We start from the raw sequence: 26,657 nt of genomic DNA, 5'->3' as shown, positions 1-26,657 counted from the left end.
GTCCCCTAACAATCCCTACGCTTCCGCCAGCAACGGGAGAGACACCAAAGAGTGGGAAGTCGGGTGAGGAGCTTCATGTCACGGAGGCAATCTTAACATCCGGATTTCTTGATATTGTTCTTTGGACCTTTCACCCATTGCTTCAACCCTCTAATTCTCTTTCTACGCCACACTGTACAGGGTGTTTGATCCCTTCTCTCCGCTTTTCCACATTCTCCAATTAATTGACCTTCCCCATCGAGTACTTCCTCAATCGAGCACGTGCATCATTAATCCTCCCTTCCCCAGCTTCCCGCCTCCGGCGCGTACTGGCCGGAGTCTTCGCGGACACAACGGAAGTGCTTGAACGCATCTCGGACAGCCATGTCGGCGTATACTACTACACGCCATGTTGACATGGGCAAGTACGTGGTTCCAGGGAGACCTTCCAATATGAGAGTTTGCGAATGCTGACGGTGCGCAACAGGCAGGAGGCGGAGCTTGCCATCAACGTTCGGAAGGCAACGAGTATAGGTATGATAGTGCGAATGCTTCGAGTAGGCCTGGTAGCTGATGGAGAATGATAGATGAGACAGCCCCGAAGCGTATGCATTCTCGATCCCATGTCCGATCACGGCACAAGATGCTTATCATCGTCTAGGCAAACATGTTCGCGCTTGCATCGTCTACACATGGGACCACAAGTCCTCGCAATCCTTTTGGTCTGGCATGAAAGTGTGAGCATCCCTTCCCTCTCGTTTACCTTCCCTCCAACCGACCGCTCACGCGTCCACCTCCAGCCAACCGATCCTCGCCGACGAAATCCAAACCTTCAAAGCCCTCATCACCGTCCACAAAGTCCTCCAAGAAGGCCACCCGGTCGCCCTGCGAGAGGCCCAGCAGCATGTCAGCTGGCTTGATAGTCTCAAGCGAGGGGTCGGGGGCCTTGGTGAAGGCACGAAAGGTTCGTACCAAGACGGGTACATTGCAGGTGGACAACGAGGTTTGACTATTATTTTGCTTCTGGATGGCCGACGACGGGTTTCTGCCATAAACGTCCGGAGAATACGTGCTGACAGGTGATGTAGGTTATGGTACCTTGATCTCGGAGTACGTCTACTACCTCCAGGCGAAGCTTGCGTTCCATCGGCAGCATCCTGAGTTCAATGGTATGTTACTCCAGAGTCTCTGACGCAGCGACAATACTCATTATCAACAGGAACTTTCGAGTATGAGGAATACATCAGTTTGAAATCGATCAACGATCCGAATGAAGGGTACAAAGTTGCCGTACTCCCTACCCCAATAGGTTGAAGTTAACAAGCCTCTAGCTATGAAACGATCTCCGACTTGATGACCCTCCAAGATCAGATTGAGCACTTCCAGAAGTTGATATTCGCCAATTTCCGAAGCGGATCGAATAATGAATGTCGTATTTCTGCCCTAGTACCTCTTGTTCAAGAAGCCTACGGGATCTACAAGTTCATCACAAGCATGCTTCGAGCCATGCACACTTCATTGGGCGACGACGAGGCACTCGAGCCGTTACGGGAGCGATACAACGGACAACACTATCGACTTGTCAAGTTCTACTACGAGTGCTCCAATTTGCGTTACCTGACAAGCTTAATCACTGTTCCAAAGCTGCCACAGGATCCTCCAAATCTCCTGGGAGAGGACGAGGAGCGACCGGGGCTACCTGCAAGACCAGCGAAGGAGATTGAGAAGCCACCGTCGCCAGAACCTATCCGCGCGCCTTCCGTTGATCCAGAACCAATGAACGAATTCTGGAAAAATGAGCAGAAGCGGCAGCAGGATGAATATGAGGCGGAACAACGACGGCTTCAAGACCAATGGGAAGCGGCACAGCTAGCGCAACAACAAGCTGCGCAGCAAGCCCAAAGAGATTTCGAGGACCAGCAACGTCGCCAAGCGGATGCACAACGGCTTGCGCAAGACCAGTTGTATCAGCAACAGCTAACGCAACAAACACAAGGACGACTGGCCGAGCTCGAGCAAGAGAACCTGAGAGCGCGTGCGCAGTACGAGCGCGATCAGCTGATGCTCGAACAATATGACAAGCGAATGAAGGCTCTCGAGACGGAGATTCAGCAGCTGAACTCAAATTACCAGCAGCAGATCAACTCGAAAGACGATCAGATCCGAGCTTTGCAAGAGCAGCTGAACACGTGGCGGTCGAAATATGAGGCCCTTGCTAAATTGTATACGCAATTACGGAACGAGCACATCGAGCTACTGGCGAAGCACAAGTCCGCTCAGCTCAAGGCCGCATCGGCACAAGAAGCTATCGAGCGTCGTGAGAAACTCGAGCGCGAGCTGAAGACGAAAAACCTCGAGCTTGCTGATATGATCAGAGAGCGAGATCGAGCACTCCATGACCGCGATCGATTGACCGGTGGGCATAAGGAGGAACTCGAAAAGCTGAAGCGAGAGCTCCGCTTCGCACTCGACAAGGCCGAGAATGCTGAACGAGGCAAGGGTACCGAATTGAGCGCCATGCTCAGCCGCCATAATCGTGAGGTTGCAGACCTCGAGGAGGCACTACGAAGCAAGTCTCAGCAGCTCAGTGACCTTCACATGAAGTTACGGGATGGAGATACGGATCTCGAAAGACAGCTGCGAGAGAAGGAAGAGGAGCTCGAAATCTTCAAAGCGGGCATGGATCAGACTCTGCTAGAGCTGAATGAGCTGCGACAGACGCACCAGGATACCGACACAGCCATCGACGGTCACATCGACGGGATGCTCCGCGCAAACGTGCAGAAGGTCTCGGATCTCATCGATAGCGTGCTGCAAGCTGCCGTGGTTCGCGTCGACGAGGCGCTGTACGAGCTGGACAGCACCATGCAAGCGGGTAACCAGAACGCGTCCGGCGAGTATGTGCTCAGTCAGATCGAGAAGGCGGGCCAGAACGCCATGGACTTCAGCACCGCCATGAATGCCTTCATCGTCGACGGCCCGAACAGCGACACGGGCGATTTGATCCGTACCCTCAACAGTTTCTCGGGATCGGCGGCCGACGTCCTGTCCAACACCAAGGGACTTACCCGGTTCGCGCCCGACGAGAAGAAGAGCGATGCGCTCCTGGGCGGCGCTCGGCAAGTCGCGCAATCGACGATTGGGTTCTTCCGCGGCGTCATGTCGTACCGTCTCGCCGACATCGACAATGACGAGCACAAGCTGGAGGTGGTCATCCATAACAATCTGGAAGTGCAGCGACGCTTGAAGGAGCTGAACAACCTGGCGGAGCAGTTCGCCGGCAAGAGCAGCTTGAAGGACGCCAAAAATCTGGAGAATTTGGTCGACAACGAGTTGAACGCTGCCGCTCAAGCCATCGATAAGGCCTCTGAGCGCCTCGACAAATTGCGAAACAAGAACCGCAGCGACTACAGCACCTATGAGTTAAGGATTCACGAGTACGTATACACGCTCCAGTTTTGGGAAGCTCCATGAACCGAATCATTCGCTAACACCTCCCAGCTCCATCCTCGATGCCGCCATTGCCATCACCACCGCCATCGCCCAACTCATCCGCGCCGCCGCCGCCTCGCAAGACGAAATCGTCCGCGAAGGCCGCGGCTCCACCTCCCGCGCGGCGTTCTACAAGAAACACAACCGCTGGACCGAAGGCCTCATCTCCGCCGCCAAAGCCGTCGCCTCCTCGACCAACCTGCTCATCGAGACCGCCGATGGCGTCATCTCCGGCCGCGGCGTGTCGATGGAGCGCCTCATCGTCGCGTCCAACGACGTTGCCGCGTCTACGGCGCAGCTGGTGGCCGCGTCGCGTGTCAAGGCCAGCTTCATGAGCAAGAGCCAGGAGCGGCTGGAGACGGCGAGCCGCGCGGTCACGAGCGCGTGCCGAGGCTTGGTCAGTCGCGTGCGGGAGATCATCGCGGACCGGGACCGCGGGGATACGGAGACCGAGGATTATACGAAGTTGAGCGGGCATGAGTTCAAGACGCGGGAAATGGAGCAGCAGGTGGAGATTCTGCAGTTGGAGAACGGGTTGGCGGCGGCGAGGCAGCGGCTCGGGGAGATGCGAAAGTTGAGCTATCAGGAAGAGTAATTGTTGAGGAATGGAGGAAGGATTTGCTCGTTTCACCGCGGAGGTCGTTTCGTTTTGCTGCACAAAATTTGAATCTTGTTTAGCGGACTGGATGCGGAGAATGTTGATATCCTATCTTTCGATCGTTGTTGTTTATTTACATGAGTTTCCAAAACATGTGTTTCTCAAACGCCGAAGCTGATGCTGCTTATACTAATGTCTGTTTCCCTTGAGGCGACTGACTCACCCCTTGAGCCCATCAGCCCACCATCCATGCCACATGCCTCGACCGTATGTCCACCACACGGTACCACTGATCATGCATCGACGCTAGCTAACAATGAAGTCCGACTTCTCTAATTACCCAGTTCATTCCACGAGACGCAATCGCTACCAATTTTCGTAATTGGAAATGCAGAACAAAACCGTCCATACCGTGAATTAGGTTGATCTGCGGCGTGCATCTCTGCGTACTGGTCCTCTTCCTCCAACTGATACCAAGACAACGAAGCACAGGCAAACACTATGCGAAATACTCAGGTCACTTACGCGGGTAACTGGACGGAGAAGAATGCTAATGCGGGAAATTGTGCGTTGATTCTGATGAGAAGATATCTACAGAAATATGTCTACCTTGTGTTGTATACTACTGGAAGGGGATATATAATCCCCAAGATGAACGGGACAATGGCATCCACCCCGACTAATAATGAAAGGCCAATCTACTGTTGTTTTTTCATCTTCTAGGTCGCTTCGAAGAATTCATCGTACCCCTTCGACTCGTGATTGTACCCTCGACGAGCTCTTCCCGCAGTTCCCCATCTTTCCGTCGGTGAATGTTCGCCCGACGAATATGGGACACAGTAGCTCGGCGTGCGATTGTTGTGGCGTTGTGCAGATCTTGAATCAACCCATCAGCTACGCAATATAACCCACATCTCGCCAACAATCCAACTCAAATATGGAATGCCACTGAATACAGGACGAACATCTTGTCCCAAATTTTAACCGCCCTGGAGACCGCGTTGACGAGTGTATTGGTATCGATCCGCCCAGCGGCTAGTGGAAGGTGAACTTTCAGGGGTCCACTTGACGGCCACAATATAGGCAGCTATTAATCCACACCGAAGAATTTCCTACCATATCCAGACAGAATGTTAGGGGGCGACCATCAATCAGAAGATTGAGCAGATTGGGAGCATTGGGTGCATTCTGGTGAATACCTGTCCATAAAAGAAAAGACGTCTCAGCAATCTGCGCTATTGAAGGCCCAGCAAAATGATTGCGCTACACTGTGCCATTTGATCCGGGCAATGAATCCATACGCTCGTCCGTAGACAGAGACCAAATACTGATTTGAAGAATGAGGAGCTACATTTCAGAATGAGGAGCTGCATTCGACGTGCGTCAGATTGAAAATGAAATCTGCAAAGCAATGAATAGGGAGTCGTGTAGGTCTACATTTCAAAACACAAGCAAACACGTCATACTCTGATAGATGGAAAGGGGCTCCAGTACGTAACAGCAACCGGGCTGCTGATGAAGATGAACTAGCTGACTACTTTCATGATTCTAACCGCGATATTCAGTGGAAGCTGTGGTGTTGACTGTCAGGCAGTGCGCTTTTGGAGAAGTGTTGTTGGCTAGAGCCATGATTCAAGCAGACATATATGGGGTACAAGTGTCGATAATGGAAAAAAGACATGAAAACAGCAAGGAGACTTTGGCAGAAGGTGTTATTATGTCAGAGATAATGCTGGTCGTCACGGGTGACTGAGTCAGTCGACGCACACGCGCAACGGTATCCGCCCATCCCGTTATGCATTTCAAGCTTCTGTACAGATGTTGTGACCTCTGGTCGAAGAGGAGTATGAGTTTCAAGTGGTTCGTTCACCACTCCTCTCTGGTCGAGCCCATCCTCACTACCGGGCTATATTTGGTCTAGTGTGCTTCTAGGAAGAGCCTACGGCCGATAAATAGTCTGCATTCGAGGAGTGTAGTAGAGAGTTTCGGAAGAAAGAGCGTCGCAGAGTTTATTTGTTGCCGGTAAGGGCCTTCGTCAGCCTTCGACCACTGAATTCCACTGACATCCACACAAGCAGCCACGAATCGCAGTTGCGCTCTTCTAATATCGCCAAAACACATAATGCTGTGAGAATTGGGGAATAGGATTTAAAGCCCATAACCAGCATTTTAACATTTCGCATCTGGCAATCAGTCCAAATTCGACGGTGCAACGTGTACCACTGACCGTGCACCGCCACAGATACAGGCAGTTAGGCACGCAGGGAGGTGGCGCAAAATCCATCAGCTTTCACATGCAGCCTTTTCACTGCCATTTTGAACCGTGTCGCGATCGACTGTGTGATCCTCTCTGCCAATGGCACAGCGCAGCGACGAGACCCAACTTTCTCTGGAGTCTCTCAGACTTATATTAGAGATTTAGATGATATTGGGACGATCCTTGCTCACTAGATGGTGATGCTCATGGCGGTTGAAGTGTAGGATGACTGATGAGAAGTGAGGTGAAGAGGAAGTGGTGATAACGAGGGACATTTGCAAAGGAACACCACTCGCAGAAGCGGTGAATTGGTCCGGGAACAACGACAACTTGCCTCACAGAAGCTGCGCATGGCCCATAGAGACCTTGCAGCCTCATTTCGACACAAGAACACGAACTGAAATGGGGGCATCCATTGGACTGACCATAAAGAGGTGCACCCGCAGGGGTACCAGACCTATACGATCTCATATTAATCCCTGAGAGAGACTGTTTGGTTACTCCGGGGTCATTCGAGCCTAAGTCACCAGGATGACACACCACACATCAGGTACGTGGCTTCGGGAAGCAGCATACATAAAGAGAAAGCTTGCAGACACTAAGCGATGGCGGTAGAGGGCTTGTAGACTTGGGTAGACCCGAGTAGCATCTTCTCCAAACTGAGGCCGTAGTGCTTCTGAAGGCATGGAATAGTGTAGTTTCTATCAAGACATAGAAGCTGGTAGGTGCATGAAAGACTACACTGTGGCTTAACTTCTTGCCATGGAGAGGATAACACAGGCTGAGAGAAGCAGATGGTTCATCCGCTTTCGTTTCTCTTTCAACAGATCTTGGTTGTTTAGAAAACATAGTTGATACAAGTTCCTCATGTCACACATTCCACGTCTCTCTAGACATGCTTTCATAAATTTCAAGTGTAGAATCATTCGGGACGGTTGTCGACAACACACATGAGGTAAGCAAACCGTCTCGTCGGGACAAGAGATTGTCTCATAGAGAACAAAGGCTTAGGGTGGACACGAACCAATTAGGTTCTTCTGCTGGAGCCGAAGAAGCAATTGCATATATCACTGCTCATATTGTCATCTTTTTATGTTTTCACGACTTCTCGCCGCGCTCTCCGAGGATCCAACGGATTATCAAGATACGCCCAAGAGTTGGATGAAGCCTCTCGGTGGAGGACTGCCATACCTTTGAGATATTATCAATAAGAAACATTTTATCGGGGGCGAGGGCGCTTGAAGTTGGCGTTCGGTGCGACGTCAACCTCGTTGCCGAATGCAAGACAATAGGAGTGAAATACAGAAACCTGTGGGGGAGCGCGAGAACAAAAGATACTGGATGGCGCAAGAAACACCAGTCGGAGTATATCCAAGCTCTTGGGATCTAGCAGGACGGCGAGACATAATGGATAGCTCCTACACAAGTATAATTGCGCGGAGCCTTAGCATGAATTAGACAAACAGATGACCAGTTACTAGTAATAGTCGGACTTGAGAATCAGGCGAAAGAAAAAATTGTCATCTATGCTAGTGCGATGAACGCGATTTTAGATATTTCTTGTCCGATGAAGACTAGGGAGTTCAGAATGAACTCTATCGAACGATCGCTTCCTTATACCAGCAGTCGAATTTCGCCCAAGCCTTAGTGATGACCCTGTCCCTGATCAATCGCGACACCCAACCTGCCTATGTAACTCCTGGGACGGTGCCGGTGCCTGCGTGGTGAGGCAAATTTGGCGCGCCAATTGCAACACCAAGTCGCGCATCTTGTAGAAATGTCTCGATGCTCGAGCGACGTCGCCTGGCTTCAGAGCCGTTGTGTGCTGCATAAGATATCGCAGGTCTTTGTGACCGATATGTCCGCGAAGAGCCAGACCGACATTCGGATACGGAAACCGTAGAATCAATGCCAACCGACCTAATAGCGCCATTGAGTACTTCAACTTCAACTTTAACTTGGGGACACTTTTCGTGTCCAGTCTCGTGCTCGAGTCTATACTCTATTCCTCTTCACACGAAGTGGCTGGTGCATTGCCCCTCTTCATCCTTAGCATCCTGATCTTCCCCCCTGAACCGTACGATGAGAGTACCCGAGTAATATACTGCGTAATTCTTCTCTTCTGGGGTCTCTCCCGTGAAGAATCTCAGATTAGGAAAGTCATCAGCTCACCGGAGCGCGTGCGATTTTGCCTCTCCCCCTCCTTCATCTTTCGTTAGGGTGGTGATCCCATCCTCGGAAACAACGCTATCAGGTGTCTCCGTGAGCGTCTGCTTAGGTAGACTCCAGCTCTATGGCATGGGTCTTGACTTCCTTGCGGCCACCAAGATCTCTAGACTCGCTCCCAACGAGGCCGTTCAAGGTCCCGGTGCAGCCATACTCATCCTCAACCGCCGCTCCTGTTGCTTCGCCTGCATCTCCAGGCGCTCAACCGCATAGCTCAGCCTCTCTTTCTTCTGCCTCAGCTGCATGGCCTTCATATTCCCTAACGCAGCCCCGGCACCGCTAGCGCCTGCACTGCCGCTTCGGGTCGGTTTGCTCTCCCGTTGTGGAAATTTGTTTTGCCGTGGAGCAGGGACATCTTCATTGAGTCGTCCCGCTTGAAGCTCGTATTTGGCGATGAGACTCTTCTCGCGCCGCTCAAGCTTGTCGAGATAGCCTGCAACGCGATCGAGCAATGCTGCTACTTCGGGGCTGATCTCAGAGAGCAGTGCGGATTGGGCAGATTGAAGTTGGGACTCGGAGGTGAGCTCGAAGTGCTGTTTAAAAGTTAGCCAGGATAACCCCATCATCCGCAAGAAGAGAGCATACTCGAGTTGTTTGGAGCACTTTTGCAAGTCGTGGGAAATCGTTTACGCCGGAGTCTAAGATGCTGATGGATGAGTCGAGAAGCGAGATGCTGGAGCGGAGGGAGGCGACACAGCCGTCAAGGGAGGAAGCCATTGCGAGCGAATATAAACGAGTAGACGAATAAACACGCCCAATATTCGTTCAAACTCCTTTTATTGTGAGGTAGACGCTTCTGTTGCGAGTTGCGAGCCGGGCGTCTGTTGTTTACAAGATGCTGAACATCGTAACATCCCGGAGCTCCCGTGCACGTGACCCTCTTCAACATCTCTCTCACAGTAGCTGCTTTCTCGACTTCACGACCACCAGCTCTCCAACTCGACATCAACGACCGTCCTCCATTCCCTATAACCCGTCGACCGACAATCTCCATCATCGTCAACATGAGTCTCCTCGGCAGAAAATGGCCTGCGCCAATCAGTAAGTCGTCAATTGCGTCGACACCGGGCTCGACGGCGCAAGCTAACAACTTTTCAGTGAAGCCCATGTGGCCCTTCTACATCAGCGGTATGTGTCAATGTGCTCCCTAGATTTGCATTAGTAGAATCGCTTGGACGTTTTCGGAAATGGTGTCCCATTCGATCTCTTTTTGCCGATTCTCGAACTCCCGATATCCCGAACTTAGTAACGAAACTCTATCCGACCCGGCTAACGAGCTTCGAATCATAGGCGTCGTCATCCTCTACGGAGTGAACAGCATGGCAACCGCGATGGCCAACAGTATGCGCTCCTACCGAACCCCCGGAGTGCGAACAATGACTTACATGATGCAGCTGACGAACACCGAAACGACCCGCGAAACCACATCGTTCGGAACAAGACGCAAGCCGCCCATTAAACGTTGAAACCCTGGCGCGACGATGGCAGGAAGATACCACTCTGTTGACGAAAACGGTCCTCGGTTATGAGCGTCGGAGGATGCGGAACCATTGTACAATTACTCAATAGAGCTTGCGAAAATCGAGTTTTGTTCGCATGACCCACGCTTCGGCAAACTATGCACTATATCATTCCAGCCTTCGACTCGGAATTCGCCATATGGATGTGCTGTTCGAGTTTATTGGAGATTCCATCCATTACCGGCTTCAGCGTTAGGTCGAGTGGACTCGGTCGTCCAAACCCTAGCAGGCGAGAGACTTAGATCCCCAATGTCCCTCAGGAGGACATCGAGTTATCCAAGCCCTCTCATATGATACTACCTTTATCACCCCCAATGCCAGAATGGGCGTAATCCACTACGTGAACGACATATGTCCCCAAAAAGTGCGGGGAATGACGCACGGCTTCCATACTTGTTCAAACCAATACGGAGATAATCCAGTCGGCATTAGAGTCATCCATTCCCTCTCACGGCTAACCCATGACATTGCTCTGAATCAAAAGTGGTATCTTAGCGCCAATCCCAACCCATCAACTCGACTTCCCCCACCCCCACCGACTCTTCTCCACTGGCGTAACCGTGACCGCTACCTCCTTCGGCTTCTCCTCTTCCACCTCCGCATTCTCCACCCGTTCCCGCATCGGTTCTCCTGCCTCCCTCACCTTCCGCCACACATTGCCCGCCCCAACCTCCACCCGCTCCCTCACCTCATCCCAATTGATATTACTCGCCCACCGCGCTAACCTCTCCACATCTGCGTTCCACCGATCCTTCGCCATCTCGGACAGTCCGGCATTTTCGGTGTGTGCTCGCGGTTCCGGCAGTGAGGGGACCGGGTCGTAGGTTTGCGTGAGGAGAGCGCGCTGTTGGGAGAGGAGGGTGCGTTGGGTGGCGCGAGTGCTGTTCTGGGAGAGGACGGTCAGGTAGAGGAGGGAGGTAGTAATGGTGATTCCGCTGAGCTATAGGCTGTTAGTAGATTGGGCAAATGCGAAGGTTGTAAACGCATACGAAGCCAGTTGTGAAGCCCATGGCTGGAGATTATGGGGGGCACCGCATGCGGTGACGCTTTTCGGCTACAATTCCTGCTAATGTGGTCGCAGTTGGGTTCGTGATTGACTTAGAAATTGAAATGGGAGAAACAATTGATTGGGATTGTTCGAAACATAAACGATTTGGGAGGTCCAAGGTTGATGTCACTCCATCTGTGAATTGATATCTGGACCCGTCGATATTGAGCGTGAGGAATATCCGAATATTGGCCGAAAGACCTCACCTTGAACTTTTCGGTTTCATCAACGCGATCATTCTACAGCAGGTGTACTGGATTCTACTTGTTCTTTCTTCACAAGCCCATATCTCCTCATCATGACCCATATAGTCCAATATCCATCAATAATCTAACCCATTGCTCTCTTTCCTCGCTTGGACACCAACTTCATCCTCACCTCTAACCCTTCCCTTTCCCTCCCTCCCCTTCCTACACGATGGCCGGCGGAAGGCCCAAATATCGACATCTCTCCCGCAAATCCTCCCACCGCAAAGCTCTCCTCCGAAACCTACTGGAAGCGGTCATCCAGCATGAGACCATTCGAACCACATTCCCCAAAGCCAAGGAGGCGCAACGCTTCGTCGAGAAGGTCATCACTCTAGGGAAGAAAGGGACGGAGGCTTCAAAACGAAGAGCGGAACAGATATTCTTCGTAAGCCGCATTTAATTCCTTCCCATGGCGCTGTACGAGCACCTAGAGGGAACACTTGCTGACTCTCCCATCCAACTCGCAGCGCCCCCACCAGTTCATTCCCAAAGTCTTCGGCCCCCTCGCCGACCGCTACCGTGACCGCGCCGGCGGCTACACCCGTGTCCTGCACATCGAGCCCCTCAAAGAAGACCAAGCGCCCTCCGCGATCCTCGAGCTCGTCGACGGCCCCAAAGATATGCGCTTCCACCTCGCCGCTAAGTCCATCACTTACGCGCGCCTGCACGACCGACCCATCTCCGAGGGCACAGCGAAGTACATCGAGAAGGTGTGCGCGCTGCGGGAGGGCGGGAAGGCGGAGCTGGACGCGCTGGCGCGGAAGCTCGAGCGGTTTCAGCCGTTTAGTGAGAGCGATGAGTTTGTGTTGGAGGGGAAGCGCGCGGTGTATGGGCCGACGGAGAGACCGATGGATGCGACGTGGGGGCGGAAGGGACATCGGAGGCATGAGTTGGAGAAGATCCATGAGAGCGATGATAAGGATGTGAGGATCCAGCGGCTAAAGGAGCAGCAGGTGTGGCAGCGGGGATGGGAAGCAGGGAACGAGTGGGATGTGGATAAGGAAGAGAAGGAGAAGAAGTAGAATCATGAGCGCGATAGATGGAGTTCCCTGTAGGATGGAGTGGTACCTGTATTATACTGTACGAAACGCCGATACATTCGCATCACGGGGAGCATGGCGTCGTTTCAGACCCCCAGAGTTGGTCGTCAATATAATTGACATTTTCTAGGAAGTCTTTTTAGAAACATCCATTCTCATGGTTTGAATTTCCCTACTGCTCTGAATCCATCCATCCATCGTCCGCCAAGTAGGCGTACAGGCTCACCTCTGCGTAGAACTTCTCCCAGCGTTGGATTCGGAATTCCATGTCTAAAGCCAAAGGTCAGTCCAACCACTCAGCACTCACAAGCCCGGAAACTTACCAGAATGACACGGATAGGGAGCTTGATTGATTCCGGGTTCTTCCACAGTTTTTCTCAAGTTCACCTTCTGACGGACCGCCGGGAACAACGTCTCTAGAACATGCCCTGTATTCGTTCACACTCCTTCGTCCATCCCATCCCCCCGTTTCAGCCCCAGTACCCACCTCCCGCTTCCGATTCCACCGAAATATCGATCAACAGCGCCGCTGCTTCGTCCGCCTCGAAAGCACGATTCCTCGCGGGCGATCGCACTCCGCCGGGGACCTCCCGCAGTCTGCCCTGATTATGGATCTCTCTCGCAATCATGTCGATCGAACGCGGCTCGCATTCGTCTGCAGGGGCGGCACGATTCCTTGTGGGTGATGGCGCTTCGTCGGCATCCTCCGGCAGCGACCGACCGGCCTGAGACTGGAGCTCTCTCGCGATCATATCGACCCGTCCCTCTCGCTCGATCATTCGCAGTGTGTACCTGGTGAGCTTCTTCGGGCTGGAGGCGATGGAAGTGTCCGGGTTGATCTGTGCGTCCTCGGGGGCATCGGTAAGCAGGTCCAGAGGCTGGCGTTCGACGACGGGTGCTGTCGGTGCCTTCGGTGTCTTCGGTGCGGGAAGGGGAAACTTTGCCTGGCTAGCCTCTAGTCGCAGTTGGTTATTCTCCGTGTTGAGTGCCTCCCAGTACGGTCGAAGAGTATCCATTTGGAATCGCAGGTCCCTTGCGGACTCCTTCAGCCCGTCTTCCTCAAGGTTGTTAGTACCGGCCGCAGTAGCATGCGAGTTCGCGTCCTGGGTTCTCGACGGACCGCTATCGTTCTGTACGTCGCCGACCGGGCCGCTCACACCGCCCGCGGCGAATGGCCCCGCTTGTTGACCTTGAGAGTTTGTGACACACCGCTCATGAGTAGCGACTCTGTTCATCAACCGGATCTTCTTTTCCTTTGCCGCCTCTTTCAACACTTGCTTCCGCGCCTCCTCCTTCTTCTCCCGTCGGTCAATGACCTCCAGCCACCCCGCAACGGCCTGCATGAAGCCCTCTGCGCGCCGCCGGATGTGATTGGTTGCTCGACTCCATTCACCCCCGAGACGCGCATTCTCCTCGCGAAGGTCGTTGCAGAGAGCCACGGCCTTCACCAACTGTGCGTGAACATCCGTGACTGTGTAGAAGTTCCGCGAGCTCGGCGCCACGTACTGTAGTCGACCGATGTTCCAGTGTGCCTGGATGTTGGCAAGGCGGTCCCGGGAGGTGTTTAAAACCACCCGACTAAGCGTCGAAGGCGCATAGCAGGTGATCGGGGTGGGGTCAGGATTTTCTGGGTGGATCGACACCTCTGAGCCCCTAATGCTCCTCGTTCCGACGCCATCTCCAACGACGCCTGGCCCCGCCGCAACTGGTCCTTGGGAACCGCGAACGGAACCAGGGTTTGTCACTGACTCTGCTACGATGTCGACGCCGACTTTGGGCATGCCTTGGCCAGCTCGTTGGTTGTTGTCACCATACCAGGGGGTAAAGTTTTCCCCCCAAAAGCAGTCGATGCCGGGGTTAGGTCCCCCACCGTCACTGGCGTTTGAGCCACCTCCCGGGGGGTTCATGTTGCCGGAGGTGTCGATGGGGAGTCTATTGCCCAATGCTGATGCAGGATGTCTAGAAGGAGCGACGGCGAATCCCGAGGCGGATGATGCAACCCGACGGAAAGTATATGTTTCAGAAGTGTTCGATTGGATGGCTCCCGTGTTGATAGCAGTGGCACTCGTAAGAAACGGCGCCGAAGATGTCCATGCCGGGTTGACTGGTGGTGGCGCAGGTCTCAGGGTAGCGGAAATGACAGGTCGACCTGTATTGTTGCGAATTGAACTTGATCCTCCTGCTGGGTTCGATGGCCTTGGGTTCTGGCTGGTTCCAGAAAAAGGTGTTAGGGGAGTTCCTCCGAGTCCGTTTGCAGGTGGCAATCGGACTCCGTTTGCGCGCGATGGGTCAGGGCCACACCCGCCACAGCCTCTGGGAGCACGGCCACCACTGCGTGCTGGAACACCCGGCATTGGATCAGATAGGTCGAACTTGAAGTGAGGACTTCGATTGGAGTACGCGTTCGGTCAGGCTGGCTTGACGCAACACAGTCCAGATAATTGGAAGAACGGGCTTCTCCTCAGGATACTGCTATAGTGTCAGCAAAAGGTCCTTTCTCTTCTCGGGTTCGGGTAAGTGACTTACAGGGAAGGGTATGAGATAGGAAGCTGATAGAGCTTCACAGGTTTTAACAACGGTCGTATCCTGACCCGGCGAAGGGATCCTATAGCCACTTATACCCCGAAGAGGATTGATCAACTGAGAGAGAAGTAGAATTGAATGTGCGGAATGGAGGAAGTAAGAGTGGGAGATGAAGAAGTTTTGAGAAAGGTTGGTGGGGTTCTTCCAAACGTTTCGATAATTCTGGTGTTATCATCGTCGTCATTGTCATTGTCATTGTCATCTAGGTTTAGCTCATCGCGAGATTGGGAAGGAACCTTGACGCAAATTGCCCCTAACATGGGTACCAGTACGTGCTCTGAATAGCACAAAAGCGGCAGTTTGCTGTACCGGTACGGGATAGTAATACGGTACCTAGATTCACCGTCGTGGCCAGCTCATGATGCATCTTTCACTCTTGATCAACATACTGTACCGGTACCTCAACAGAGATCCATGTTAGTCTTGGTCCAAGACGAGGTGGTGCTGCAGAATGATGTGGTACATCCATTGTCAAATTCAGTACCGTGGTAGACACTGGGGGAGGCGACGATAGGGCGCTGTCAGTTGTATGAGGGTTGATTAAAAGAGCCGTAGCACTGCCTCACGTCAGTGCAATCAGACTTCTCAGCGCTAGAAAGAATATACAAAACAGGTCCCTCTCTGATATCTAAACCGCATCCGGATAGATCAGAGCCGCACCCATACCCCCCAAACTCCAGTGAAATGACCATATAGGAACCCCAGGCGGTACCCATGGGAAACAACAAGTCCTTGTACCCAATGATTTCGAACTACGCTAAAACAACCGCCAAGATCACAATGGTCAGAACAACCGCCAGGATTAGTAGCAAACAGCACGCCTTGTTCCTCGCATTTCTTTGATGCCGCTGCGCCGTCCGTAGCTCCACGTGCGCCCCCCGCGTATCATCCCGTACCCCCTCCACGTTCGTGGAGATGATATCCAACTGATCGCCCTGCTCGTGGATCATGTGCGCCACGTCGCGGAACAGCTCCTGCACCTCCGTGACGCTCTGCTCAATGTTACGGATCTCCCGCTCCCGCTCGACGATGAGCCCCTCCTGGAAGTCCACCTCATCCTGGTTGGCGAGGTGCTGCTGCTCTTCCTGCTGGTGTTGTTGCTGCAGCCCATGCCCGCCGGATGACGCGGCCTCCTGCTGGTGTTGGTCGTCCAGCGCGGCACGAGCGGCGGCAGCGGAGGCGCGCTCTTTGTCGATCGCTGCGCGCTGGAGGGCTTGGAACTCGGTCAACGACGCTTGGAACTCGCGGTTCAGTTTCCCTTGCGTGAACTTCTGCGATGGCTGCGGAGGGTTAGCGGGTCATCTCAGTCGGATCGCGATCCCAACATACCCCAGAGTCCGGCCACGCCGATACTTTCTTGAGGCCCTCGCCGATATCCTTGAACCCGTTCCCTGTCTCCTCGATCAGATCTCGCACCCGTTCCCGCACGCGCGCCGTCTCCCGCCGCGTGCCCAGCAGCGCGACCTGTTGGCTCAACCGCGAGACGTTGCTGGTGAGGCTAAATAGCTTATCGCCCAGCTCGGTGGTGAAGGTGCGGAACTCCGGATCATCGGTGTATTGGGGGTCGTCCTCGCGCCGCCATGCTGATGGCTGCGACTCGAGGCGAGAGGAGTCGTCGAAGGACATGGTGTGTCGGAGACCGGGAAGGGGGTTTCGGGATAGGGTAAGGGTGGGCTGGGTATGGTTTGAACGCTGTAGTTTCTCGCTGGATTCAAAGATTGGCTGATACGTTTCTCATCTGGAAGCAGATAGCGAAAGGGAGTATTATTCTGTAGCCTAAAGCAATGACGATGTCCAGGTCAAGCGGGACGGAGATTGAAGAGCGTCACATCCGCGGCTGGTGGAACGTGCACTTGATCCCCGTCATCCCGCTATCCAACACTCCTTTCATCACGATTGTTACATTTTCCTAAATATCCAACGACGTGTATTCTATGGAGTATACAGCACCACCTTAGTCTAAGCTGCTATTAAGAACAGAAGGATGCTTGGTAAATATTGATGTTAACGAATTCATTATTTTCTCACGCGCTGTATTCATCCTTTCAGCACGGTAAGAAGATGTCCTGAACTACCATGGCTCAATGAGTGCAAGTCAGAGTTATTCATGAATCATCATTAGGATTCTCGCTAAGTATACAGCTAATGGTACAAGGGTTCGTCAAGAGGTATCATCGTAACACGTTCCATCAACATAAGAAACTGGCTCTCAAATCGGATCTCCTTGCCAGCAAGTCATTCTTCTATTCCATGCTCCAAAAGCTCCAAACCCGTGATTCAATTCTTCCGCTCATTGCTCTCTAATAGGCATGGCGATGACGGCGTCCATCCGTTCCGTGCATACGACGAGTGCCAGCAGCCTGGTTTACATTAGTCTCATTTTCGAAGAAAAGAGCAGCGCGAATCAACTTACCTTCAGGCCGGGTCTTCTTGTCAAAGAGCCCCGCAACTTCATCAGAGCACCGCTAACTTTGTCACCAAAGCTCGCCTTTCTCCTCTGATGGTGGACCGGGGCCATACCAGCACCACCATAGCCATGACCGTGACCGTGGACCGGGGCTACACCAGCACCATAGCCGGCATGACCGTGACCATGGGGGTGCTTGGTGGTGTGACTAGTAGTAGTGTGTGTAGTGGTCGTGGGACGCCCTGTCAAGGAGTGTCCATGAGTACGCCTCGTGGTGGTGCGGGCGCGACGGCCACGGAGACGCTCACCAAGAGTGGGGCGACGGGTGGCGGTGGTGCGGGGAGCGACGGTACGGTGGGAGCGACGCATGATGTTTGATTTCTTGGTTTCTGGGGTTTGAGGCTGAACTTCGATGTTTTCGTCGACGGGAACCTCGGCGTTTTGAGAGAGGAGTTCAAGGGGGACAGGTTCTTCTTCTGGAACTTGACCTTCGATAAGGGTGGCGGGAGCACTTCGTGACTGAGTAACGGCGGCGGAGGGTCGATTGGTAGGGCGAAGGGTGCTTTGCGTGGATGCTGAGCGCAGAGGTCTTGTTGGTCGAGATTCTGCGTCTTCGGATGTAGTATCGTTCGGACTGGTAGGAGGATCCACGGAGTCGAGAAAGGTGGCTAGTTGTTCACGAGCTCGCTGTTCGTCGACAGATGATAGTTGATGTCGTGGAAGAGGTCGAAGATAGGAACGTCCGCTGCTAGGGTCGTAAATGCGGATGTGAGGATCGTGGGGGTCCGACTGCGAGTTGTCGTCGAACGAGAGCGCAAGGGGAACAGAGTGCCGGTGATGCCTGGAATGTCTGTGATGGGAAGTGTGCTCAGGGGGTCGTGTGTGTTGATATCTCCGACGGTGTGTCGAAGTATGGGAACTTAGGAATGGTAATGGAAGAGGATGGCCGCAGCGAGAACAATAGCGGTGTTCGTAGACGGTGGATGTAGGACTTGTTGGTATATGAGATGATGTGTGGGCTTGTGATTGCCTGTGGAGGTGTTGGTATATGCAAGTTGGATTTGTTGTCTCTGATTTGTGTAGACTATCGAATGAATGAAAACTGCAAACAGAGGGGAAACTGCGCGTACTTATGGACGAGCTTCGATCGGACAATCGGTCGGACAGGGCGGAATTGTATGAACTGCAATGCTCATCAAAGGCCGTCTGTACGGCCAAATCATTGCCTGACGGAGCCCCGTAAGGAGCGCCGGCATACATCATGGTTGCGGGGAAGGGTAAGGATGAGCACTTTGATCCACTGAAAGAACCTGATGGACGGTAAGAATGGCTTCAGAAAACTGGTTTAGGGCGAGATGGTGGAGGAGATGTCGACACTGGACAGTTGACAATACAGAACCTCGTCATAGCGCCTTTCTGCTTAGGTATTCTCGAGGATGATCGCTTCCTAAATCCAGGTCTGGAGAACATGGAAGCACTAAGCAGGCATGGTTCCTGCGTATGACGATATACTTTATCGTATATCTGCTATATCAGTCCCGTAGCGGAACTTGCAGGATTCATAGCGCCTGGGTATTAGTACATTTCTTATGCCGACCTGGTAGGAGTGGTCAGGTCTACGTGAAACAAGTATTACTGTAGTTACAAGCACTGTAACTACAAGTACTGCACTATGTACAGTGACGATGTTGAGCCACACGACGTCATTTCGACTAGGGGCCCCTGATTCCAGCCAGACCCTCACTTCGGCCAGGTTGCAGGATGTGGCGCATATGCTAGCCTTCACTTCGACTCTAGCCACCAGTGATGCGATCCTTATGTTATCTCCAAATCAACTTTCCAGAACTGATGGATGATGATCACTCGGATGATGGGGGTGGGTGACGTACGAATGTTTGTACCTGCTCTCCCCAGGTTGGCAATTTCGAGGCTTCGCGAGCTACTATACCCGAACACCATGAAACATGTAATGATTTACAACATAGAACGGGTATGATACCTAATCAAGGCTATGACAATGGACCTGTTCATGGAATACGGAACAACAACACTTTAGACTTCGCTGTCGGGACGCTCGGGCGATCCCATACACGCAAGCTTCAATATATGCAATGCGTATTCGACTTGCAGACTTTCTGCTGTTCGTAATAGCCTGTTGATAATGGAGAATGACACGAGTGGGATTTGCTAGGACTTTTTGCAGTCAAAAGACAGACTTAGAATTCATCGGGATTACGCCTGCCACCCAGTCCTCCACACAAATAGAGAATGTTCGAACATCCCGCATGTGTCTTGGATTCGTTCCAACTAAAGCTGTCATAACCATTCGCCAACCCCGAATCATCTCCCATGCTCCTGTATTTGGGCCGATGCATATCCTGACCGCGAAGGGCCCCTCACGTGAGCTTTTGTTTGATGAAAAATGATCGAAGATGCGACAGTTGCCAAGCACACGTAACGCCCAGAATCACCAGCTGGACGAGGGTCCATTTTACGACCTTGGCGTTGGTCGATTCGGACTGGTCGCGGAACTCGGATTCGCGTTCCTAAGCCAGAAAGTTAATATTCGTTCTCGAGAATGGTTCCAAATTCCAGGGGACCAACTCTTTGGAAGACCTGTTCCCTCCGGATGTCTTGCAGGCGCCCATTCAAATCCCTCACTCGGGTGACAATATCCTGAAGCTTCCCCTTATCGTTGCTCTCGATCGCACTCGTTTCGCCGATCACCATGTCCAAGGTGAACTTGATACCCTTGTTATCCGGGTGACCGCCGGAGAGCCAGCTTCCCGCGATCGATGCCGGGGTTGGGACAAAACATAATCGGTGATCGCCGGAATCAGCTGCGCTGAATGTGAAGCGGCCTTTCGCGTCGCCGTGTTGGCTGACGATGCGGTGGTCATTGTCGAACACTTCCTCGACTGAGATGTAGACTTTCATGTGGTTGTCGATTTCGTATTTGCCGGTTTGTTCACTAAATCGCTCCGCTTTGTAGTCCCCTACCCAACCAACCGTTAGCATCTACGAGGTATATGATCCCAAATATATTGGCCTGATACGTACCAACTACCATGGTGTCTTTCGGGAGTTCCTCGTAGAAACATTTCGGTCCGGCGGAGTCGATGAAGAAATGTAGGGCGTGCGAAGGGAGAATTAGTATGGCGAAGAGGAGGTAGGATAGGAATTGGCCTATTCGAGGCCGTCCAAATGTTTCTCGCGCCATCCTCGTTGATGTGGAAGAAGAAGACACGATGCGCTGCTTCGTGATCCCATCAGCGCGTCAAGGACAGCTCACCAAATCCAGAGAGGATTCCAAGGGGGGTTGATGTCACGTGCTATATGTAGTTGTGCCTTATGGCCTGAGGCACACTACTTTCTCCCAGCCAACCTCACCTGAGCTTCCATTCGTACTGATAAACTACTTTTGGGACTATCTAGTCTCTAGTATCAAGAGCAATGGACATTCGAGAACGGAAATACGGTCTACAGTGCTATAAATATCAGCCGTGCCTAAATGCCTAATAGAACGGCTTACCACCATGCGCAGCGTTCCACTACACTGTACGTCCGTATGGCCCACCCGCCCCCGCATGCGGGGAGTCGTCGGTTGGTCCCTAAGAAATTAACCGCGGAGAGCCTTGATAGTTGATACAAGATGACTGATGAGAGGCACCTGGCGTAAATGTTCGATTTCTTTTTCCATATTTCCATGTATAATCCCAGAGTCCAGTGTCTAACTTGCCTTCCAATTATTTATTCGATCTCCTCTTTCGTACCTTTCAAGTTTGTCTTCCTTTTAAGAGCGTGGATATCCTCGGTAATCGCCGGCAGTAACAAAAGGGCATTTTAGCGAAATGGATACTTTTAGGGTCACAGAAGCCGATTTGAGAGGCATCGAGAATAAGGTCGTGGTTGTGACCGGCGGTAGCTCCGGAATTGGACTCGCAACCGTGAAGTTGCTCGATAGCGTCTCCAATACCAATAGGTTCATCATCATCGACCGCACCCCTCCACCCTCCGATCTGGGGATTCCATCGGAGCGACTATTCTTCCACAAGACCGAGATCACTTCGTGGGTACAGCAACGAGCGGCATTTGAGGGAGGTTATGCCAAGTTCGGCCAAATCGACGCAGTCTTTGCCAATGCCGGTCCGTAGCTGCATTTCTTCGTATCTCGAGAAATTATGCTGACTGAGTATGCAGGGATTGCGGAGCATGAAGATCAATTTTTCACGGACAAGTATGATAACAATGGAAGGCTGGCCGAGCCCGATCGCCGTGTCCTGAATATTGACATGGACGCTTTCTGCGATACGGTTAAACTCGCCGTCCATTTCATGCGGAAGAGCAAGTCAGGGGGCTCGATCATCTGCACCGTAAGTCTCGACATTCTCCATTTTCAATTTCAAAGTTGATGAAAAAACAGGCATCGCTAGCAGGCTACCTCGCCAGTGCCGGCGCACCGCTCTACTCCGCCGCCAAACACGGCGTGGTTGGGTTGATGCGCGCGATGAAGCAGGAGACCGCGAAGCTTAACATTGCCATCTCAGTGGTGGCACCAGCGATTACCGTCACACCAATTCTCCGCCAAAACCGTGAAGATGGCGGGTCCGAGGAGGTCCTGGCTCAAGGATTTTCCAAGGCCGGCGTGCCGATCAACAAAGCCGAGAGCATCGCCCTGGCTGTCGGCCACTTGATCAAGCAAGGCCGGCAAGGCAATGGTGCCGGGATCTTCGTGCAGGCGGATCGCATGGTGGATTTGGAGCGCGGACTGGCGAAATCGAGGGAGATTTGGATGAGCAAGGAGATGTTGGATTTGTTCAGGGGAGGACGTGAGGCGCCCCTGTTCTCAAGAATCTAGCCGTACCCCGAAGTTTGTGAGCTCGTCTTGTAAAATCTATGCTGCTTCTATCGCAACTTCTATAGTTTAGCCTTTGCTCTGCTTTCAATTATCTCGGCATCTCTCTTCGCCCATTGTCGCATCACTTTGCGCTGGATCTTCCCACTCGCAAGTTTGGGGATCTCGGGGACGAGTACGACTCCCCCTGCCAGCCACTTGTGTTTCGCAACCTTGGATTTGATCCACTCTTGGACTTGTGCTTCTGTGATTTTGCCCCTCGCGGACTCTGCAAGTGTGATGTACGCTCGCGGCCGTTCCTCGTCGTTTCTAAGTTCATTAGCGGGGAATTCAGTTAGTGGGCACTGGGCTTACAGGGTGATTCCAACCACTGCTGCATCGTCAATATTCGGGTTTTCGATCAGGACCGCTTCCAACTCCGCCGGGCTGACTTGCAGGGCATTGACCTTGATCAATTCTTTGATCCGGTCCACAATCCAGATGTAGCCCTCCGCATTCATGATCGCAATATCGCCCGTGGTCAGCCAGCCATCGACGAACGTTTCGTCCGTGGCCTTCTTATTGCCCCAATATCCCAAAGCTACCTGAGGGCCTTGGACGAGGAGCTCTCCCCTCTCACCCAGCTTTACTTCTTTTCCTGCATCATCGACCAGCTTCACTACGGTGTTGGGCAGCAGGAGACCGACGCTTCCCGTTATCGGCTCCTTGTGATAAGGAACACCTGTACCCGCGCACGTCGTTTCCGACATCCCCCAACCTTGAGTGACTCGAACGTTCAGTTTGTTCTCAATCGCATGGTGTAGTTCGCGAGAAAGTGGAGCAGCGCCGCAGAGGATCTCTTTCACACTGCTGAGATCATACTTAGCGACTTCCGGTCGCTTATCTAGCATGACGAGGATGGGTGGCACGGCTTGAAGGCGGGTGGGGCGTTTCTCTTCAATGAGACGGAGGTACTGCTCCAAGTTGAATTGCTTCATGATGGTGATGGGTATGTTATTTTTCGTAGCAATCAGAACGGCATAGCATTGGCCATCTGGACAAAAGTCAGTCCATGTGCATGTCTCGCAGGGATGTCGACAACTTACACGCATGATAGAGAGGGAGAAACCCCAGCCATGTCTCGTCCTTGGCGTAGTTATAGATCGACTGGATCTGACTGACGTTGCTTATCAGATTGAAATGCGATACTGCAACACCCTTCGGTAGACCCGTTGTACTAGGAGATGTTAGTTCCGGAATGTGGACTCCCTGAAGGATGAGCATACCCCGACGAGAAATTGATCGTCCCCACTATCTTGCGCGACTGTTCCTTAGTAAAAGCGGGCCATCTCCAATGTCGAGCATCCTGTTCGCTAGCTTGAATGCTCCGCCAATCTTTCAAACCATCTGTCTCTTCGCAGGGGGTATCAGAAGCAAGATATAGCCTATCCAATGGCAGTCCAACTTCTTTCATAGCAGCAATTGCTGTCTTCGCTAAAGTCGGATGCACATACACAATCTTGGGATTCACGGTTCGTATCTGATGGGCAAGCTCTATTGTCCGATGTCAATTAGGTTCGAATTTAATCATCGTTTAACGTACCTGCAACTGTGAACGCGGGGCTTGCGCCGGAGAACGCAACTCCAAGACACACGGTGCTCAAGTACGCAACAGGAATGAATATATGGTTGTAGCTGAAGATGAGAGCAGAGTCGCCGGTGGTAAATCCCATTTGTTGGAGGCCAAGTCCAAAACGCTTCACCCAACCGACCAGTTGCTTGGGAGATAGAGAATGGGACGAGTCTGAAGCATCTATCCACACCGGAGTTTCAGAGATAGACGCCTCATCTGGGAAAAGCCAGTCGAGTATATTGCACTCGCTAATTACGAGGTCCGGATGGACTGATTTGGTAGGCATTGTGGAAGAGGGTGGAAGTCGGTGTTCTAAAGACTAAAGGGACTTTTTCCTGGAGAGTTGTAGACTTAGAGAAACGAGAAGCAAGAGGAATGTAACTTCGAAAAACCTTCAACTACATATGAAGTTATCGACAAATGGCAGAGCTTTCCGTCGCCTGCAGCTTCAAAAGTGATGATCCACCTCAGCTTTAGTCCTGCTCTCTCCGAAGGTAGGTCCGACGTTGCCGGGGAACCCCGCCAGAAAGGCGTCTATTTATTACCCAGGTGAAAAGAATATGACAACATACGTAGAAATCGGAATGTGGCCTGCGATTACCGAGCAGTGGTGTTGATCCGATGAGAAGTACAAGATGCGGAGTATCTGGGGTAGAGCCGAGCAAGGTGGGGTCTGAATATCAGTTCCAGGGGTCATTATACCCGAACCGGAAATATCAAGATAGGGTACCCCACACTTTCATTCAGAACGCGTACCGACATAAAACGGCGAGAGGGGTGAGACGGAAATCAGTAGATATAGTATGTGTTGACTAGATTTGAGAGCAGTCTCCTCTCAAGTTAGAGATACCTCGAAGTGCTTCAATCATCATGGCTATTCCGAAGCTACCAGATTACAAGGATATGCCCCCAGTTGAGGGGATGCCGTATGCAAGCTCTGTTAACTAGATGTCATTCGGCAATGCTGACATCGACGTAGCCATGGAACCGCGTGGGGCTTGTTCGACAAGGACGGAGAGAAAGACGAAGTCGGGACTTTCAACTTACTCACCCCCGAAGTGGTTATAAAAGCATCGTCGGAGATTAAGACTGGTAGAAGTGTCGTCTTGAATTGGAGTCTGGACCGAATTTTCAACCCCGGATTCGGTCGAACGAAGTTTCAGCATAAGATCCTGGATTGGAGGGAGAAGATCGAGGAATATTCGTACGATGATGAGATAACGATCAATACCCAGTCCGGAAGCCAATGGGATGGTCTCCGTAAGCTTGTTTCATAAGTTCCTCCAAATCGAAAAGGCTAACTAGATTCAGGACATTATGGGTATTCTCAGAATGGACGGTATTACAACGGTGTCCATCACGACGACATACCCAAATCGAGCCATCTCGGAATTGATTGTAAGGACTCAAAAGCAAGCAAGAAAGTTCTAAGCTGACAAACATAGACTGGAGCAAAAGGGGAGGCATTGTTGGCCGCGGCGTTTTGATCGATTACTGTGCATGGGCAGAGAAGAAGGGCATCCAATATGATCCCATGTCTCGCCATTGCATCAAGCTTGATGACATGAAGCAAATCGCTAAAGAACAAAACATCGAATTCCGCCAAGGAGACATCCTCATTGTGAGAAGTGGGTGGATCAAGTGGTACGAAGAAGCAACGGATGAAGCAAGAACTGCAAAGGTCTCCAACGGCCACGAGTACGTTGGAGTTGAGGGCTGCCCAGAGACGATCGAATGGCTCTGGAACAATCATTTCGCGGCAGTGGCTGGAGATGCTATTGGATTCGAGGCATGGCCGCCGAAATTTCCCAATCGTAGGTTCGCAATTATGGTTCACGTCCTCGACTGACCAACGTTCTAGGGCTGCATGATCATCTATTGGCACTCTGGGGAATGGTAAGGCACCCTCATCCTACTATGAGCGCGGTCTAACGCATTTGATAGCCGATCGGCGAATTGTGGGACCTTGAAGCGCTGAGCGAGGAGTGTCAACGACAGAATCGTTGGTCATTCCTCCTCACAAGCGCACCTTTGAACACGCCTGGAGGGGTCGCAAGCCCTCCAAATGCGATTGCCATCTTCTAAATATGCAGCCAGGGACTCATAGGTGGCAATAACCCCGTTGGATATTGTATACCGATGAAATGGGTGGATAAATGTAGTGGTGGGGGTTTTCAAAACAGTACTGATTATGTATGAACACGAAATGAAACTTGTTTTGTTCACGGTAGGATGCACTCAGATCACAGATGTTCGTGAGGTTCACCTGGCGGTTGCAAAATGTGAGAGAACTGCGTGACGAGGACACGCATCATGGTCGTTATGGTTGGCCGTGCCATTATCTCCGCCTCAAACCCCAATTCAACCTCAATTGATAACTTCATCGTGATTGTTGTTAAATACCGCTTTACTATTTGTCTATAGCCACTGTGTAACGAAACAATGTTGAGAGAATATAGACCTGGTTGAGCTACCTCCAATTTGTACACATCGTCGTTGTATAACTTTTGTTTAACTCGTAGGTTAAAGCATCTCACTTCCATCCGTTCCCCAACGATTGGAACTTTGTCCGGTTTATTTCCGATGTCATCGAGTCATCCTGCCTGAATCTTGCAATGGATTTTCATTCTCTAGCCTTAATCGAGTCAAATGTCAGCATGCTAATTGCTGTTGATTACCGGCATCTCCATCTTTTCTTTGTCCCTCTTCCTGCTTCCTAGGTTATGATAATTACCCGAGAATCATTGCGGGGAAGAGCTAATACCTATCAACGGGAATTGCCCCAGATCTAC

The 26,657-nt window shown here is 52.0% G+C and overlaps 12 protein-coding genes across 12 annotated transcripts; 5 read left to right on the top strand and 7 right to left on the bottom strand.

The window, feature by feature from the left end:
• Window positions 1-60: 60 nt before the first annotated feature.
• On the top strand, window positions 61-4,349 carry P152DRAFT_422013 (ANTH-domain-containing protein). The gene is made up of 9 exons (XM_033677181.1): window positions 61-404; window positions 467-513; window positions 567-584; window positions 641-716; window positions 780-943; window positions 1,068-1,148; window positions 1,199-1,256; window positions 1,311-3,416; window positions 3,481-4,349. Exons 1-9 carry the CDS (start codon window positions 364-366, stop codon window positions 4,064-4,066), a joined length of 3,177 nt encoding a protein of 1,058 aa, XP_033531582.1. The 5' UTR covers window positions 61-363; the 3' UTR covers window positions 4,067-4,349.
• A 4,334-nt stretch (window positions 4,350-8,683) lies between these two features.
• Window positions 8,684-9,269, bottom strand: P152DRAFT_451610 (mitotic spindle biogenesis protein Spc19; the record flags this gene model as incomplete). Its single annotated transcript, XM_033678240.1, has 2 exons — window positions 8,684-9,085; window positions 9,138-9,269. The coding sequence occupies 2 exons, from the start codon at window positions 9,267-9,269 to the stop codon at window positions 8,684-8,686; spliced, it is 534 nt and encodes a 177-aa protein (XP_033531581.1).
• A 287-nt stretch (window positions 9,270-9,556) lies between these two features.
• On the top strand, window positions 9,557-10,011 carry P152DRAFT_476076 (uncharacterized protein; the record flags this gene model as incomplete). The annotated part of the gene is made up of 4 exons (XM_033681477.1): window positions 9,557-9,593; window positions 9,651-9,680; window positions 9,843-9,893; window positions 9,947-10,011. The coding sequence occupies 4 exons, from the start codon at window positions 9,557-9,559 to the stop codon at window positions 10,009-10,011; spliced, it is 183 nt and encodes a 60-aa protein (XP_033531580.1).
• A 572-nt stretch (window positions 10,012-10,583) lies between these two features.
• On the bottom strand, window positions 10,584-11,223 carry P152DRAFT_484286 (uncharacterized protein; the record flags this gene model as incomplete). Its single annotated transcript, XM_033681998.1, has 2 exons — window positions 11,062-11,223; window positions 10,584-11,012 (listed from the first exon to the last, which is right to left on the bottom strand). The coding sequence occupies exons 1-2, from the start codon at window positions 11,080-11,082 to the stop codon at window positions 10,584-10,586; spliced, it is 450 nt and encodes a 149-aa protein (XP_033531579.1). The 5' UTR covers window positions 11,083-11,223.
• Window positions 11,224-11,356: 133 nt separating this feature from the next.
• Window positions 11,357-12,558, top strand: P152DRAFT_461038 (ribosomal protein L17). The gene is made up of 2 exons (XM_033680035.1): window positions 11,357-11,753; window positions 11,836-12,558. The coding sequence occupies exons 1-2, from the start codon at window positions 11,538-11,540 to the stop codon at window positions 12,388-12,390; spliced, it is 771 nt and encodes a 256-aa protein (XP_033531578.1). The 5' UTR covers window positions 11,357-11,537; the 3' UTR covers window positions 12,391-12,558.
• A 90-nt stretch (window positions 12,559-12,648) lies between these two features.
• P152DRAFT_516363 (uncharacterized protein) lies at window positions 12,649-14,762 on the bottom strand (the record flags this gene model as incomplete). The annotated part of the gene is made up of 2 exons (XM_033682943.1): window positions 12,649-12,678; window positions 12,732-14,762. The coding sequence occupies one exon, from the start codon at window positions 14,760-14,762 to the stop codon at window positions 12,879-12,881; it is 1,884 nt and encodes a 627-aa protein (XP_033531577.1). The 3' UTR covers window positions 12,649-12,678; window positions 12,732-12,878.
• A 981-nt stretch (window positions 14,763-15,743) lies between these two features.
• Window positions 15,744-16,617, bottom strand: P152DRAFT_402220 (t-SNARE; the record flags this gene model as incomplete). The annotated part of the gene is made up of 2 exons (XM_033676642.1): window positions 15,744-16,271; window positions 16,321-16,617. 2 exons carry the CDS (start codon window positions 16,615-16,617, stop codon window positions 15,744-15,746), a joined length of 825 nt encoding a protein of 274 aa, XP_033531576.1.
• A 674-nt stretch (window positions 16,618-17,291) lies between these two features.
• On the bottom strand, window positions 17,292-17,509 carry P152DRAFT_402346 (uncharacterized protein; the record flags this gene model as incomplete). Its single annotated transcript, XM_033676648.1, has 2 exons — window positions 17,292-17,351; window positions 17,405-17,509. 2 exons carry the CDS (start codon window positions 17,507-17,509, stop codon window positions 17,292-17,294), a joined length of 165 nt encoding a protein of 54 aa, XP_033531575.1.
• Window positions 17,510-19,794: 2,285 nt separating this feature from the next.
• P152DRAFT_402501 (uncharacterized protein) lies at window positions 19,795-20,618 on the bottom strand (the record flags this gene model as incomplete). Its single annotated transcript, XM_033676658.1, has 3 exons — window positions 19,795-19,944; window positions 20,003-20,394; window positions 20,459-20,618. The coding sequence occupies 3 exons, from the start codon at window positions 20,616-20,618 to the stop codon at window positions 19,795-19,797; spliced, it is 702 nt and encodes a 233-aa protein (XP_033531574.1).
• Window positions 20,619-20,859: 241 nt separating this feature from the next.
• P152DRAFT_421993 (NAD(P)-binding protein) lies at window positions 20,860-22,363 on the top strand. Its single transcript, XM_033677180.1, has 3 exons — window positions 20,860-21,544; window positions 21,599-21,771; window positions 21,822-22,363. The coding sequence occupies exons 1-3, from the start codon at window positions 21,250-21,252 to the stop codon at window positions 22,254-22,256; spliced, it is 903 nt and encodes a 300-aa protein (XP_033531573.1). The 5' UTR covers window positions 20,860-21,249; the 3' UTR covers window positions 22,257-22,363.
• Window positions 22,205-24,468, bottom strand: P152DRAFT_421989 (4-coumarate-CoA ligase). Its single transcript, XM_033677179.1, has 5 exons — window positions 23,836-24,468; window positions 23,519-23,786; window positions 23,339-23,469; window positions 22,608-23,286; window positions 22,205-22,562 (listed from the first exon to the last, which is right to left on the bottom strand). Exons 1-5 carry the CDS (start codon window positions 24,149-24,151, stop codon window positions 22,316-22,318), a joined length of 1,641 nt encoding a protein of 546 aa, XP_033531572.1. The 5' UTR covers window positions 24,152-24,468; the 3' UTR covers window positions 22,205-22,315.
• Window positions 24,469-24,639: 171 nt separating this feature from the next.
• On the top strand, window positions 24,640-26,078 carry P152DRAFT_421986 (uncharacterized protein). The gene is made up of 6 exons (XM_033677178.1): window positions 24,640-24,791; window positions 24,845-25,125; window positions 25,177-25,263; window positions 25,311-25,679; window positions 25,727-25,761; window positions 25,810-26,078. Exons 1-6 carry the CDS (start codon window positions 24,736-24,738, stop codon window positions 25,948-25,950), a joined length of 969 nt encoding a protein of 322 aa, XP_033531571.1. The 5' UTR covers window positions 24,640-24,735; the 3' UTR covers window positions 25,951-26,078.
• Window positions 26,079-26,657: the final 579 nt, after the last annotated feature.

This window comes from Eremomyces bilateralis (genome assembly GCF_010015585.1).
Source record: "Eremomyces bilateralis CBS 781.70 unplaced genomic scaffold P152scaffold_21, whole genome shotgun sequence".
Classification (NCBI taxonomy): Eukaryota; Fungi; Ascomycota; class Dothideomycetes; order Eremomycetales; family Eremomycetaceae; genus Eremomyces; species Eremomyces bilateralis.
Note: the sequence above shows the minus strand (reverse complement) of the source record. Positions and strands in the feature narration are given on the sequence as shown.

Excerpts from the sequence above, each read along its gene's own strand:
- P152DRAFT_422013 (XM_033677181.1), top strand. The coding sequence starts at position 364 with ATGTCGGCGTATACTACTACACGCCATGTTGACATGGGCAA. Across the intron at positions 717-779 it reads TTTTGGTCTGGCATGAAAGT|CCAACCGATCCTCGCCGACG; the intron begins GTGAGCATCCCT and ends GTCCACCTCCAG. Across the intron at positions 944-1,067 it reads CCTTGGTGAAGGCACGAAAG|GTTATGGTACCTTGATCTCG; the intron begins GTTCGTACCAAG and ends CAGGTGATGTAG.
- P152DRAFT_461038 (XM_033680035.1), top strand. The coding sequence starts at position 11,538 with ATGGCCGGCGGAAGGCCCAAATATCGACATCTCTCCCGCAAATCCTCC. Across the intron at positions 11,754-11,835 it reads GAGCGGAACAGATATTCTTC|CGCCCCCACCAGTTCATTCC; the intron begins GTAAGCCGCATT and ends TCCAACTCGCAG.
- P152DRAFT_421993 (XM_033677180.1), top strand. The coding sequence starts at position 21,250 with ATGGATACTTTTAGGGTCACAGAAGCCGATTTGAGAGGCATCGAGAAT. Across the intron at positions 21,545-21,598 it reads CGCAGTCTTTGCCAATGCCG|GGATTGCGGAGCATGAAGAT; the intron begins GTCCGTAGCTGC and ends CTGAGTATGCAG. Across the intron at positions 21,772-21,821 it reads GGGGCTCGATCATCTGCACC|GCATCGCTAGCAGGCTACCT; the intron begins GTAAGTCTCGAC and ends ATGAAAAAACAG.
- P152DRAFT_421989 (XM_033677179.1), bottom strand. The coding sequence starts at position 24,151 with ATGCCTACCAAATCAGTCCATCCGGACCTCGTAATTAGCGAGTGCAAT. Across the intron at positions 23,787-23,835 it reads CCCCGCGTTCACAGTTGCAG|AGCTTGCCCATCAGATACGA; the intron begins GTACGTTAAACG and ends ATCGGACAATAG. Across the intron at positions 22,563-22,607 it reads GCAGTGGTTGGAATCACCCT|AAACGACGAGGAACGGCCGC; the intron begins GTAAGCCCAGTG and ends TAATGAACTTAG.
- P152DRAFT_421986 (XM_033677178.1), top strand. The coding sequence starts at position 24,736 with ATGGCTATTCCGAAGCTACCAGATTACAAGGATATGCCCCCAGTTGAG. Across the intron at positions 25,126-25,176 it reads AAGCCAATGGGATGGTCTCC|GACATTATGGGTATTCTCAG; the intron begins GTAAGCTTGTTT and ends AACTAGATTCAG. Across the intron at positions 25,680-25,726 it reads GCCGCCGAAATTTCCCAATC|GGCTGCATGATCATCTATTG; the intron begins GTAGGTTCGCAA and ends CCAACGTTCTAG.